Below are 13,201 nucleotides of genomic sequence, written 5' to 3' on the forward strand. Positions count from 1 at the left end.
GAAAGAAGCTTCTTGGATGGAAAGCGAAATGTCTTCAAGGAAAAAAAAAACAAAGTCCATTTGCCTCTTGAAAAAGCACTTTTGGGGCAACCATAACTTGGAGGACCGAGAATCTCCATAGACCTGCCTAAGCTTTTTCTCCTTTTCTCTAGATCTGATTGAAAGTTCCCAGCTGACAGAATGCTTGGCCAAAGCAGTTAGCAGCCTGCAAGAGGAGCTAAACCAGGAGAAACGCCAGAAGGTGTCCCTGCTTCAACACTGCCGCAGACTCAAGGAAAACAATGCCCGACTGGAAGCTGAGGCCGAAAGCCTGCGGGGCATTGAAACTGAGTGTAACCGGATGAAGAGGGAACTCAGTGCTCACTTCCATGAGGCGCTCAAACTTAAAGATGAACTTTATGGGCTCTCTTTGCGCTACAGCAGTGCGCTTCAAGAGAAGGACCTGGCTATTACCCGCTGCCGGAGCATGCAGGAAGAGGTGTGAAAGAAGGGTGCATGAAGCTTTTTAGGGTTCATATTAGCAGGTCCTGGGTGCCATTGGTAGGGCGATTGCAGATGGTCTGACCTGCCGAACTTACCATGGCATTTTGCTGGTTAAGAAGAGGATAACTGTAGGCAAAATGCTTGCTAGAGCACCAGAATGGTTCTGCTTGTAACCTGCAGTCATCTGTAGCTCTCCACTTTTGTTTGGAAGTGCAATAGAATATGAGAAATGTTAGCTCACACGGACCATCTATCTCAGTATCCTGTTTCCATGGATACTGCTGCTGCTGCTGCTGAAGATGAACGATGCAGCCCAACCAACAAATGGAAAACCAACAGAGATAATCTAGCTTAATCTGAATGACAGGATTGCATGTCTAGCAGACCATAGTAGAATTGATGGACTTTTAGTTATATACCAATTGATATTGCATGATCCCAAACTATGCAGATTTAAGGTAGAAATCCTTCAAAACTGAAAAATAATACAGACTATTTTTTTAAAAAAACAATCAATCGGATGCCTGAAAATCAGAGTGGGGAGGGTTGTTCATTACAGCTGAGTCTTGGGGTATTATTGGTTGTGAGATAAGTTCAAGAAAATAGAAGAATAATTGGCTATTATGATTTCTCTAGCATTTGCTTTTTCTCCCCCTTTTCCTCTTGTGCTGCAATCAATCAGATCTTTAGTGCAATTTAACTGTGTTCGCGGGGCTATCCGTACCCTTGGGCTGTAGACAGCTTCCATTTAGCACTTAGTAATGGGATCTGCCACAAAACTGAGGATGTGGAAAACAGGAGGAAGTAGAATTATTAGGTATGTTTGCTGCTTTGAGTTACCTATAAAATAATAAAGCGGGATAAAAGCTAATAAATACATTCTTAAAGAAAGAAGCTCAGGACTGATGTGGCAGGAACTGCACAAATAATACAGGTAGTTCTCAATTTACAGCAGTTCATTTAGTGACTTCAAAGTTACGACGGCACAGAAAAAAAGTGACTTATGACCACTTTTTGCACTTATGACTGTTGTAGCATCCTCATAGTCACGTGATCAAAATTTGGATACTGGCAACTGGTTCATGTTTATGACGGTTACAGTGTCCTGGGGTCATATAATCACTTTTTACAACCTTCTGACAAGCAGAATCAATAGGAAAATCAGATTCACTTAATGACAGTGTTACTAACGTAACAACTACAGTGATTCACTTAACAACTGTGGCAAGAAAAGTGGTAAAATGGGACAAAAGTCATTTAACAAATATCTCACTTAGCAACAGAAATTTAGAGCTCAATTGCAGTTGTACGTTGAGGATTACCTGTTATTTTTTTCCAGTTCTGCTTACCTTGTTCACAGCTTCTTTCTTTCTTTCTGTGTACTTGTCCATGGCAGCTCTACCTGATGAAGCAAGAACTGCAGAGAGCCCAAGTGTCACCGTGCCATCAAAGGAAAAGTCCCTCAAGAACTTCTGGGGATACGCAGATGCAGACAGATGAGCTCTTAAAGCTGACAGAAGAGAACCAGCATCTCAAGTCACTCTTGGAGCTGGAAACCTTCAGTGTGGTAAAAGAAGCTGTCAGCTGTGCTCCTATTCATCCTTTCCTAATGATCCTAGGAATAATAGGGAGGATAAGAGATCCGTAACACATAATTATTAATAATTTCACCAGAATTCAATTTCAGGCTTCTTTGGGGCAAATGAGGGGAGGTACCTTGTGAAGAAAACCATATGAGTTTGCAGGAGGTAGCATGTCCAAAGCTTGCTTGGCCAAGGGCAGCTTCTTGCAAAGGAAGCCAAAGTCTTTTGCACAATGGGGTGAAGCCCGTTTAATCAAGATTTAGCATGCCTTTGTGTAAGTCTCCTACAAGTGCACAATGTTCTTTTTCAGGCTGCAGTTAGATGCAGTGGAGGGTTCCGTCAGTCACTACTGCTGGTTCGCTTGTGGGCGCTTTGTGCATGTGCTTGGTGGGCGTGGCATGCTAGTACAATAATAATTGTTCTGTGCATGCGCAGAAGAAAAAAACAAGATGGTGGCACCTACGGCACCACCTGGAAAACCAGTTCGGGGGCCTGGCAGGCCTGGGTCACTGTCGGTTCCAGCAAACCACTACTGGTTTGGCTGAACCAGTCTGAACTGGTAGGAACCCACCACTGGTTAGGTGGCAATAGCACAGCTTGAGACTCTCTTCCATAAGGGTACCCCTATCTGTCTCTAGGTGTGGCGTGGGACAGGGGTTGGGTTGAAAAATCTTCTCTAATGAGCCTGCCTTACCTCCCCAGGTGCAGAAAGATATTCTAGAGCAAAACTTGGATGATGCTCTGGAGGGCAAACAGGAATTGCTGAATCGACTTCACTCACTGAGAGAGCAAGCAGCACTTGCTGAGAATCAGCGAAAACAGGTGAGAATGCCATGCTACCTGAAGTTACCTGCTCCTATGCAAGAGGGAGGGAAAAAGTCTCTTTCTGTGCCTAGGAGAGGCACCTTTTATATACTTTCAGGAATTCCCACTCTCCTATGTGCCAATCCTACCCCACCGTGGATCAGGAAGTAGCTCGTGTCTTATGTATATGACAGCAGCCATGTGAAAATTAAAAGTATGGTATTTTTCGGAGTATAAGACGCACCGGAGTATAAGACGCATCAAGGTTTTGAAAAGGTAATTTTTTAAAAAAAGTAGGTAGGTAGATAGAAGGATAGAGAGGGAGAGAAAGAGAAAGAAATACAGTAGGGAGAGAGTGTGTGTGTTTAGGTAGGTAGGTAGAGGGATAGAGACAGAGAAATAGAAAGAGCTAGAGAGAAATACAATAGATAGGTAGGGAGAGAGAGAGAGAGAGTAGGTAGGTTGGTAGGTAGAGGGATAGAGAGAAAGAGAGACAGGGAGGGAGGGAGGGAGGGAGAGGAAGAGAGAAAGAGAAATACAGTAGATAGGTAGGGAGAGAGAGTAGGTAGGTAGGTAGATAGAGGGAGAGGGAGAGAGAGAGAGAAATACAGTAGGTAGGTAGGGACAGAGAGAGAGTATGTAAGTAGGCAGATGTTTCCAGGTGTATTTATCCATCTGCTGGAGAAAGAAATCGCTGACAATCTGCAGCACCTAAGACTTTGTTTGTGCTGGCACAGCACTTGATCAATGTAATTCTCATCAATCAGTTAAAGAACTTTCCAAAAGGAAAAAAAAGTGTTTGCACTTTGCAAACCTCCCAAAAACGGCCCGTTTTCCCCCAAAAAAGGCATGAATAGTTTTGGGGGGGCTTACAGAGTGCTCCAGGGGGGCAAAAATGAGCAAAAAATGGCCAATCTTTTGCAAAAACGGGCCCGTTTTTTGTCAAAAAAAATTGCATGCATAACCTTATGGAAGCTTATAGAGTGCTGCTGAGGCGGGGGAGGGGGCAAAAAACAGCTCATTTTTTGCTCATTTCTGCCCTCCCCAGCCCCTAGGAGCTCTCTAAAAGCCTCCATAAGGGTATGCACGCCCAATTTGGTGAAAGGATGGGGCTTCGGGAGGCAAAAATGCTGTATTCAGTGTATAAAACGCACCCAGATTTTCAGTCTCTTTTTAGAGGAAAAAAGGTGCGTCTTGTACTCCGAAAAATATGGTATATTAATTGCAGTAAGATCAGTCCCCCTTCAGTGCTCAAGGACAGCCTGTTTAAGAAAATGACTAAATTTGATCTGATCTAACAGGACTAAAGAAGAGTAGATATTTTGTAACGTTGGTTTTACATACAGAATTATATGCATTATAGACCTAATCAGTGATGGGATTCAAATAATTTAACAACTGGTTCTCTGCTCTAATGATTTCTTCCAACAACCAGTTCACCAAACTGCTCAGAAAGTTAACAACCGATTCCCGCGAAGTGATGCGAACTGGCTGAATCCCACCACTGACCCTAATACAGTAGCCAGTAATCTTGAGCTACTAATCCCAAAGTCTTCAACAGCGCTGTTGCCCTGTGCTTGCAAGGTGGTTATAGGCAAATTGCTTTTATTTATTTATTTATTAAATTTCTATGTCACCCATTTCCCCTGTAAGATGACTCTGGGTGGCTTACAAATTATACAAAGTTTTCATCTTGGTTTTCAGACAACAGTTCGTAATAGGAGGTTAAAGAGAATTTAGGCCACATTAGACTACTGATTTTGTAAGACTTTCCAATATTACATGTCATAAGAGCAATGGGGCCTAAATAGGAAAAAAAATGATACCGAGACTATATTCTTTCATCTTGCTGTATTTGTGTTCTTGTGCAGTGTTGGGAAGAAAAGGAAAATACTTTAATTGAATGTCAAAAGATGAAGGTGGACTGTGAGATCTACAAGGAGCAAATCAGTGCTCTTCAAGCTCAAATAGCTGATCTACAGAAAGAAAGAAATCAGGTATTAGAAAATGTGATTAGCATGGAATGAAGACTTTTCACTCAAAGTGACAAAAAGGTTGTCAAAAGATGAGAGACTGTCTTGCTGGCAGACTTCTTAACCTGATTGAACCTTGCAGTGATTGCCAAGTTAAATACCTTGATTCATGTAAAATCATGTAACTGTAAAATGATCACCACTGGTAGAACTCAGTACCTTTGGACCCCTAAAATAATTTTTTATTTGATTTTGTACTTTGCAATCTAGGCTTCATGCAGCTTTCCAGTTTTTCACTATGTCCAATGCTACCATCAATACAGGTAGTCTTTGGCTTAATGACCACAATTGGGCCCAAAAGTTCTGTTGCTAAGTGAAACATTTATTAAGTGAATTTTGTCCCATTTTATGATCATTCTTGCCACAGTTGTGAAGTGAATCATGGTAGTTGTTATTAATATGGTTGTTAAGTGAATCTGATTTTCCCATTGACTTTGCTTGTCAGAAGGTCGCAAAAGGTGATCACTCAGAACACTGCAACCGTCAAAAACATGAACCACTTGCCAAGCATCTGAATTTTGATCACATAACTATGGGGGGGAATGGTCATAAAGTGTGAAAAGTGTTCATAAGACACTTTTTTCAGTGCCATTGTAACTTTAAAATGATCACTAACCAAATTATAAGTCGAGGACTACCTGTGTTTTTAAAATTACTATAGTATTATTGGTTACTATAGTACTATAGTATGTCCCTTTCTTTGGATTGATTCTCAGCATTTCTAAGTTGATCACTAAAGCCGTTTTAATTGCTACATGAAATCTGCTTCTTGTTGCCTATAGTTTATTTCTGTCACTTTTTAAAATCTCAAAACGTTCATACTTAGTGGTCTCTATCCAGTGACGTGCGGTGAGGTTTATGGCTGGTGAGGCAGTCCTCTCCCCCGGCACCCCACTGATTAAAGTGCTTTCTTTCGCCCACAGCAGAGCTTTCAAGAGCTTTCAAGAGGCAAAAGCCGCCCTGCCGCTCCGGCGCTATGTCCGACATAGAGGCGTCCCACCTCTATGGTGGACACAGCGCTGGGGCAGCAAAAGCCCTGCTGCGATGTCCAAAAGCCCTGCCGCTATGTCCAAAAGCCCTGCCACGATGTCCAAAAGCCCTGCCGTTATGTCCAAAAGCCCTGCTGCTATGTCTGACATAAAAACAAAATGCCAGCCTGCACGCCAGCAGAGGCAGGTAGAACACACACACACACTGCTGCATATTGAGCCTTTGACCATCATGACCGGCCTTTCAGCTCTCGCTGCTGCTGCTACTACCCATGCTTACTTTGCCTTCCGACCGCCCCTGCCCCTGCCTTCGTCCTCAGGACCACCATTGTGCTGTGAGTTGGGATTTTTGGACCCACTTCCGGCCTCGCTGAGACCCAATCCTTGCAGTAAAAAGCAAGGGACGAAGAAGAAGACGTGGGCAGGGAGCCTACTCGGTGCCTCCCCCCAACTGATACTAATCTTTCAATTACTTCATACCTTTGGACCTTGCTCTCTTTACTGGACTTTGCAGAGGAGAAGACTAAGAACATTAAGACCTCCTCTCTCATATTAGTACAAGCCTTGTACGAACTTTGCACAGTTGTGCAATTTTTAACTTGTATGGTGAGTTTATGGGATATGCATGCGATTGAGTGAATGATCCCACTTTTTATTAACCTATTATCATTGTATTCTGTGTTTTTAATTACTACGTGGGGAGTGCTTGGGTGAACGAATGAGTGTGTTTGATTCGGAGGACCTGTCGAGGAACGCGGGGGCCATAGGGGTGGTTGGTGGAACTACAGACACGGGAGTGGGCCGGAGCATTACGGTCTTAACAGGGAGGGGCAGATATGGCGGGGACTTTAGGGCTGGCCATTACCAGGGAAGGAGGGCTCGCTACGTTACAGAGATCCCTCCTTCCGGCCCTATGAGTCCCACTCCAAGGCCAGATGGCACGAGTAATCAGGACCCTGGTCTCAGGCTGCTGTTGCTAAATGCCAGGTCTGTAGTTCATAAGGCTCCTCTCGTTCGGGACTTAATTTTAGACGAGAGGGCAGACCTGGCATGTATTACTGAAACCTGGCTGGGCCCGGAGGGAGGAGTCCCCCTCGTAGAGATGTGCCCAGAGGGCTTTCAGGCGCGAGCTCAGGGAAGGGGTGGGGGTGTGGCCATTGTTATCCCAGAGTCTCTAGTACCTCGTAGGATCCCTGCTCCGGAGCTTGTCGGGTGTGAGTCCCTGCTGGTGAAGTTGGACCTCAAGGGGCAAGTGGGCTTGCTGTTAACGTACCTGCCTCCCAACAGCGTTGCAGCAGCCCTCCCCTCGCTCCTCGAGTCGGTAGCCGAGCTGGCAATTGAGTTCCCCAGGCTTATGGTTCTGGGGGATTTCAATTTGCCTTCGCTCGGTGAATACTCTGATGGAGCGCAGGAGTTCATGGCTTCCATGACAGCCATGGGCTTGACTCAAGTGATCCGGGGCCCAACTCACTCAGCGGGTCACATGCTCGACCTCGTATTTCTCTCGGAGCAGTGGACTTGTGATCTTGGTCTGAGGGGTAGTGAGATCTTACCCCTGTCATGGTCAGACCACTACCTACTGAGGCTTGACTTTCGGAGACCAAACCCCCACTGTAGGGAGGAGGAACCGACCAGGTGGTTCCGCCCCAGGCAACTTATGGACCCGTCGGGTTTTCAGACGGAGCTTGGGGTCATTCCTGATACTCTCGCCCGCAGTCCGGCGGAGACTCTGGCTGCTGCTTGGAATTCAGCAGCGACAGAGGCTCTTAACTGGATTGTGCCTTTACGGCCGCTCCGAGGCAGTGGATCCAGGAGGGCCCCTTGGTTTACTGAGGAACTCCGGGAGATGAAGCGCCGAAAGAGACTCCTAGAGTACCGATGGAGATCCAGAAAATCCGAGTCGGACCGAGCACTTTTAACATCCAGCATCAGAGTCTACATCCGGGCAATTAGGACATCAAAAAGAACATACATTGCCTCTCTGATTGCTTCCGCTGAGTCGCGCCCAGCCGCCTTGTTCAGGATAACCCGTTCCCTCCTAAATAGGAGGGATACGAGCGATCCTTTGCAGGGCAGAGCTGAGGACTACGTCCAATTCCTCACGGATAAAGTTGCTCGGTTTCAGATGGACCTGGACTCCAATCCCGCAGAACCAGCTGAGGCACCAAGGGATAATCTGGTAGGACATCACTGGATTGAGTTTCAGGCTGTTACCCCTGAGGACGTGGACAAGGCCATGAGAGCTGTAAGTGCCTCCACATGTGTACTGGACCCGTGCCCCTCCTGGCTGGTTGTTAACAGCAGGGAGGTGACACGGGGCTGGATCCAGGCGGTTGTTGCTGCCTCCCTTCGGGAGGGGGTCTTTCCCCCTGCATTAAAGGCGGCGGTGGTGAGACCCCTCCTGAAGAAACCATCTTTGGATCCAGCAGTCCTAAACAACTATCGTCGAGTCTCCAACCTCCCCTTTGTGGGGAAGGTTGTTGAGAAGGTGGTGGCCTTTCAGCTCCAGCGGTCCTTGGAGGAAACTAGTTATCTGGATCCCTTCCAGTCTGGTTTCAGGCCTGGCTACAGCATGGAAACCGCTTTGGTCGCGTTGTTCGATGATCTTTGGAGAGCCAGGGATGGAGGTCATGCCTCCATCCTGGTACTCCTTGACCTCTCTGCGGCTTTCGATACCATCGACCATGGTATCCTTCTGCGACGACTGCGGGAGGTGGGGGTGGGAGGCACTGTCTTACGGTGGTTCTCCTCTTACCTCTCGCAGTCGGTGTTAGTTGGAGGGCAGAGATCGACCCCTAGGCCCCTATTGTATGGGGTGCCGCAGGGTTCGGTCCTGTCCCCCCTCCTTTTTAATATCTACATGAAACCGCTGGGTGAGATCATTCGACGGCACGGGATAAAATACCACCAGTATGCGGATGACACTCAGTTGTATCTGTCCGCCCCGTGCCAACTCAATGAAGCGATGGACGTGATGAGCCAGGGCCTCGAGGCTGTTAGGGACTGGATGGGGGTTAACAAGCTTGTACTCAATCCAGATAAGACCGAGTGGCTGTTGTGCTTCCCTCCTACTAATTGGCCAAGTGTTCCATCTCTCAGGCTGGGGGGTCAAATAGTACGCCCCTCAGATAGGGTTCGCAACTTGGGAGTCCTCCTGGACCCACAGCTGACTCTTGAACACCATTTGTCAGCTGTGACCAGGGGGGCATTTGCCCAGGTTCGCCTGGTGCACCAGTTGCGTCCCTACCTGAACCGGGAGGCTCTCACAACAGTCACTCATGCCCTTGTGACATCTAAGCTGGAGTACTGCAATGTGCTCTACATGGGGCTGCCCTTGAAGAGTATTCGGCGACTTCAGCTTGTCCAGAATGCAGCCGCGTGAGCGATCGTGGGTGTGCCTCGATTCACCCACGTAACACCTATCCTCCGCAAGCTGCACTGGGTGCCTGTTGGTCTCTGGATTCGCTTCAAGGTGCTAGTTGTCACCTACAAAGCCCTTCATGGTATTGGATCTGGATACTTGAGAGACCGCCTACTGCCAATTACCTCCACTAGACCAATAAGATCCCACAGACTAGGCCTCCTCCGAATTCCATCAGCCGCCCAATGTCGACTGGCGACTACCCGGAGGAGGGCCTTCTCTGTGGCTGCTCCAACCCTGTGGAACGAACTCCCTGTGGAGATTCGTACCCTCACCACCCTCCAGGCCTTCCGCATAGCCCTTAAGACCTGGCTGTTCCGTCAGGCCTGGGGCTAAAGACTTGCAGCCCCACTCCGAATGGTATGATTGTTGTGTTTTTTAACTGTGTATGTCTTTATATTTTGTAATTTTGTTGTTTTTCCCCTCCCTTGAATTGTGAGCCGCCCTGAGTCCCTTCAGGGAAAAGGGCGGCATACAAATAAAGTAAATTCAAATTCAAATTCAATTCACACACACACACATTCCTTACAATAATACAATTACTTACAAATTACATTAATTTTGAATTCCTCCCCCTCCCTCTGACCCACATACCTTTTCCAGCTGTTTCACAGAGGATTTCAACTCTGCTCTTGTCTGCCATGATGAAAATGTAAAAATGTAAAAGGAAAAAGGCAAGAGCTGCTGAGGTCAGGCTGGGTTAGCTGCTGCCAGAGTCCCCAATGGATGACTCTTCTTAACTGTTTAAAAAAGCCTCTAAAAAAATGCCCTCTACAGGAGGAGGCAAGAGAACCAAGTGCCTCATCTACATAAGGAATTTTTCGGCTTTTAACCCTTGCTTAACTCTGCTCGAGTGATCATAAAGATAGACTAAATGAGGCACGTGGTTCTCCCGCCTCCTCCTGTAGAGGGCGTTTTTTAGAGGCTTTTTAAACAGTTAAGCACTAAGCAGAGTCATCTCCTGTAACTCTGGCAGCAACTACCTCAGCCTTTTTCCTTTTAATTTTTCTTTTCTTTTCATGATGACAGTGGTGAGGCCCTGCCTCCCCTGACTGCACATCACTGTCTCTATCTAATTCTTGTAGGCCTACAATGCCAGGGACTCTGCTCAGTTGGAGATTTCCCAAAGCCTCCTGGAGAAAGATTCTCTTCGCCGTAAAGTCTTTGAGCTCACAAATGAAATTTGTGATGTCAGGAAAAAAGCCAGCATGGGAGATTCGGTGCTTACTGTAAGTTATGATTGTGGTTGGGCTTAGGGGAGAAAGGGATAAATCTGTGCTTTCCCAAAATGCCTCTTGCACTATCCTAATATTTAAAAGCTTGCTTCCTAAAATCCAAAATGCAGTTATTATAGAATAAATGGGATTTTATTTTGTGTTCTCAATTTCCCCATCTGATTTCTTTTTAAGTAGCTATTTCCTTCAAGACAAGGAAGACCACAAACTATAGGTACTAACATTACCTTTAGTCAGGGGTGAAATCCAGCAGGTTCCGAGAGGTTCTAGAGAACCAGTAGCGGAAATTTTGAGTAGTTCGAAGAACCGACAAATGCCATCTCTGGCTGGCCCCAGAGTAGGGAGGGAATGGGGATTTTGCGGTTTCCTTCCTCTGGAATGGGGTGGGAATGAAGATTTTGCAGTATCCTTCCCCTGCCATGCCCACTAATCCACACCCACAGAACCGGTAGTAAAAAAAAATGAATTTCACCACTGCCTTTAGTGCTAGATAACAGTAACAGAATCTTGCAAGTCTGAATGTATTTCTCCCCTCTTTTACTTCCCAGGAAACTAGGGAGAGTCCTTTCTGTTTCTGTGGGCAGCAATGTTCCCTCTAATTATTTTTCAGTGTGGGCGGAAAAGTATAGTATTTGAGCGGCACATTTTCATGCCTGAGCACCTGAATTTTTTTCACAGATGTCACCCAAGACAACAACGAAATAGGTGTTATATCAAATCAAATTAATAAAATTTAAAAATAAAATTAAATTGTAAACAAATAAATTTAGAAATATTTGTTCAAAAGCAAACTCACTACAATTATCTTTTCAAATTCATTTTGGATTAAATAAAAAAGAGCTTTGAAATGAATATATAAATGGCACTTAATACTGGTAATATTAAAATAGTAAATGTTTGATATACTTCATTTTAATGAATTTCACTTGATATACTTCATTTTAATGTATTATATGCAATTTGCTATTTTAAATGAGTAAAATGATTAAAATCCCAATGCATAAAGTCTCATTCACATCTAACAGTTTTCTTCCATCATTAATTTGTAAACTCAAGGATTTATTGCCTGTCTGTTCAACAATGCTTGCTGATTGTTTAAAAAATTGTGGCAATTTGTTCCTCCTATACAAGTGGTTTCAGTAACCTACTACTACTGAACTCTGGGAGACAATTCTGCATATAACTAGTGATAGTAACTAGTGACCCAAAATATCCAACAAAATTGCACAGCTAAACTGACAGATAGGCAGTTTAATTAGCATAAAAGCAAAACTATTCTCAATGACTTTGAAAATCTCAATGAGTTATCAAATATCATGTGAGGTCACTTGGCCGGCGGGAGACTCAAAGATAGCTGAGATTGCAGCCAGGAGAGGAAGAACAAGGAAGGCTTTCTTTGAAAGAGAGAGATGAGTGAGGAAACAGACCCTGCTTTTTGCATTTGGATTCTGTGGCACAGTCGCTCTAGGTGGGAGTTTAGGATCGCTGCCGCACCGCCCTGGATTTGCCAATGCGAGCCTCAGGTGAGTAGCCTCGAGAGAAATGGCAGCGTGGGTTGCTCTCTGCGGAGCAGCCCAAGCTCGGCTTAGTTAACTCGTTCTTGGTTCGCGACCAGCCCCCACCCCCACCCCTTGTGGGCTTTTATGTATTAATCAAGGCACGGATGATTGAGAGGAAGAGAAGCCAGCTGCTTTCACACAATACGTTTATCTCAGAGGCTGAATTAATCACGCAGGTCAGAAAGACATTCTTTCAGCGAGTTTTGGCCAATCACTCCCTCCCTCCCCACCCAATGAGACAAATTTAGCCCTCTTAAACTTGTGCGAAGGCAGCTGTGGGCAATGTTCCCTCTAAATAGTTGCTCCAGGAAGCCCGAGCCACCACAAGCCCTCAACCTAGTCACTTTGCTGCCCTGCTGCACCTCAAGACTCCTGTTTAGCTGGAGGGGGTTTCAATTGCGATTGTGCGGCCGTTCTGCAGACTGCAGTCCGTGTCCGGCAAACGACACCGGGCGGCAGTTGGAGACTGCTGCACGGTGTTTACTTTCCACGTGCGCGGCCGCACAGCCGCGCATCTTAGAGGGAACAGTGGTGGGCAGTAATATATCATTTGCATGATGGTTGTCTTACCTGCAGCTCTTCCTCTTCTCTCCTAAGATTATTCCCATCTCCACACTATTCTCCTTCTATCTTGGGTGACTCACTGAATTACACTTTTATCAGGCGGGATATTAATGCACTATTTGTATCTCCTAGTTGATTTGCAAGGTACACTGTCTTCAGGGGTGGGTTCCTGCCAGTTCTAAACTCTTCTATAGAAGAGGTTCCACAAATCTACAGTGCCATTTAGAACCAGTTCCAGCTCCCTCCCGCCACCCGACTGCACATCATCAAGATGAAGAGCAAGAGGAGGAATTCTGGGAGCTGAAGTTCACAAGTCTCAAAGCTGTCAAGTTTGAACACTCCTGGTTTTTTTTTCTAAAGGGTTAGGGGTGCAAGGGTCTTGTAACTTGACAGCTTTAAGACTTGCATGCTTTAAATGCCAGAGTTTCTGAGCCAACATTTTGGTTGCTAAGCAAGAGCGTTGTTAAGTGAATTTCACCACATTTTACAAGTTGGACACGCCCACCCAGTCACATGGCTGGTAAGCCACT

The 13,201-nt window shown here is 45.7% G+C and overlaps 1 protein-coding gene across 5 annotated transcripts in view; it reads left to right on the top strand.

Annotated features, from left to right (window-relative positions):
• CARD14 (caspase recruitment domain family member 14) overlaps positions 1 to 13,201 on the top strand; it is a 43,513-nt gene that overhangs the window by 11,082 nt on the left and 19,230 nt on the right. For 4 of the 5 annotated variants that reach the window (XM_087710134.1, XM_087710131.1, XM_087710132.1 and 1 more), the window contains exons 4-8: positions 153 to 478; positions 1,880 to 2,050; positions 2,769 to 2,888; positions 4,742 to 4,867; positions 10,399 to 10,542. In XM_087710134.1, the coding sequence (XP_087566260.1) occupies positions 153 to 478; positions 1,880 to 2,050; positions 2,769 to 2,888; positions 4,742 to 4,867; positions 10,399 to 10,542 (887 nt within the window). The other variant, XM_087710135.1, reaches the window with a different exon arrangement.

The sequence above is a fragment of the Thamnophis sirtalis genome, unplaced genomic scaffold (assembly GCF_051295495.1).
Source record: "Thamnophis sirtalis isolate CommonGarterSnake01/CBP01778 unplaced genomic scaffold, rThaSir2_p1.2 scaffold_3, whole genome shotgun sequence".
Classification (NCBI taxonomy): Eukaryota; Metazoa; Chordata; class Lepidosauria; order Squamata; family Natricidae; genus Thamnophis; species Thamnophis sirtalis.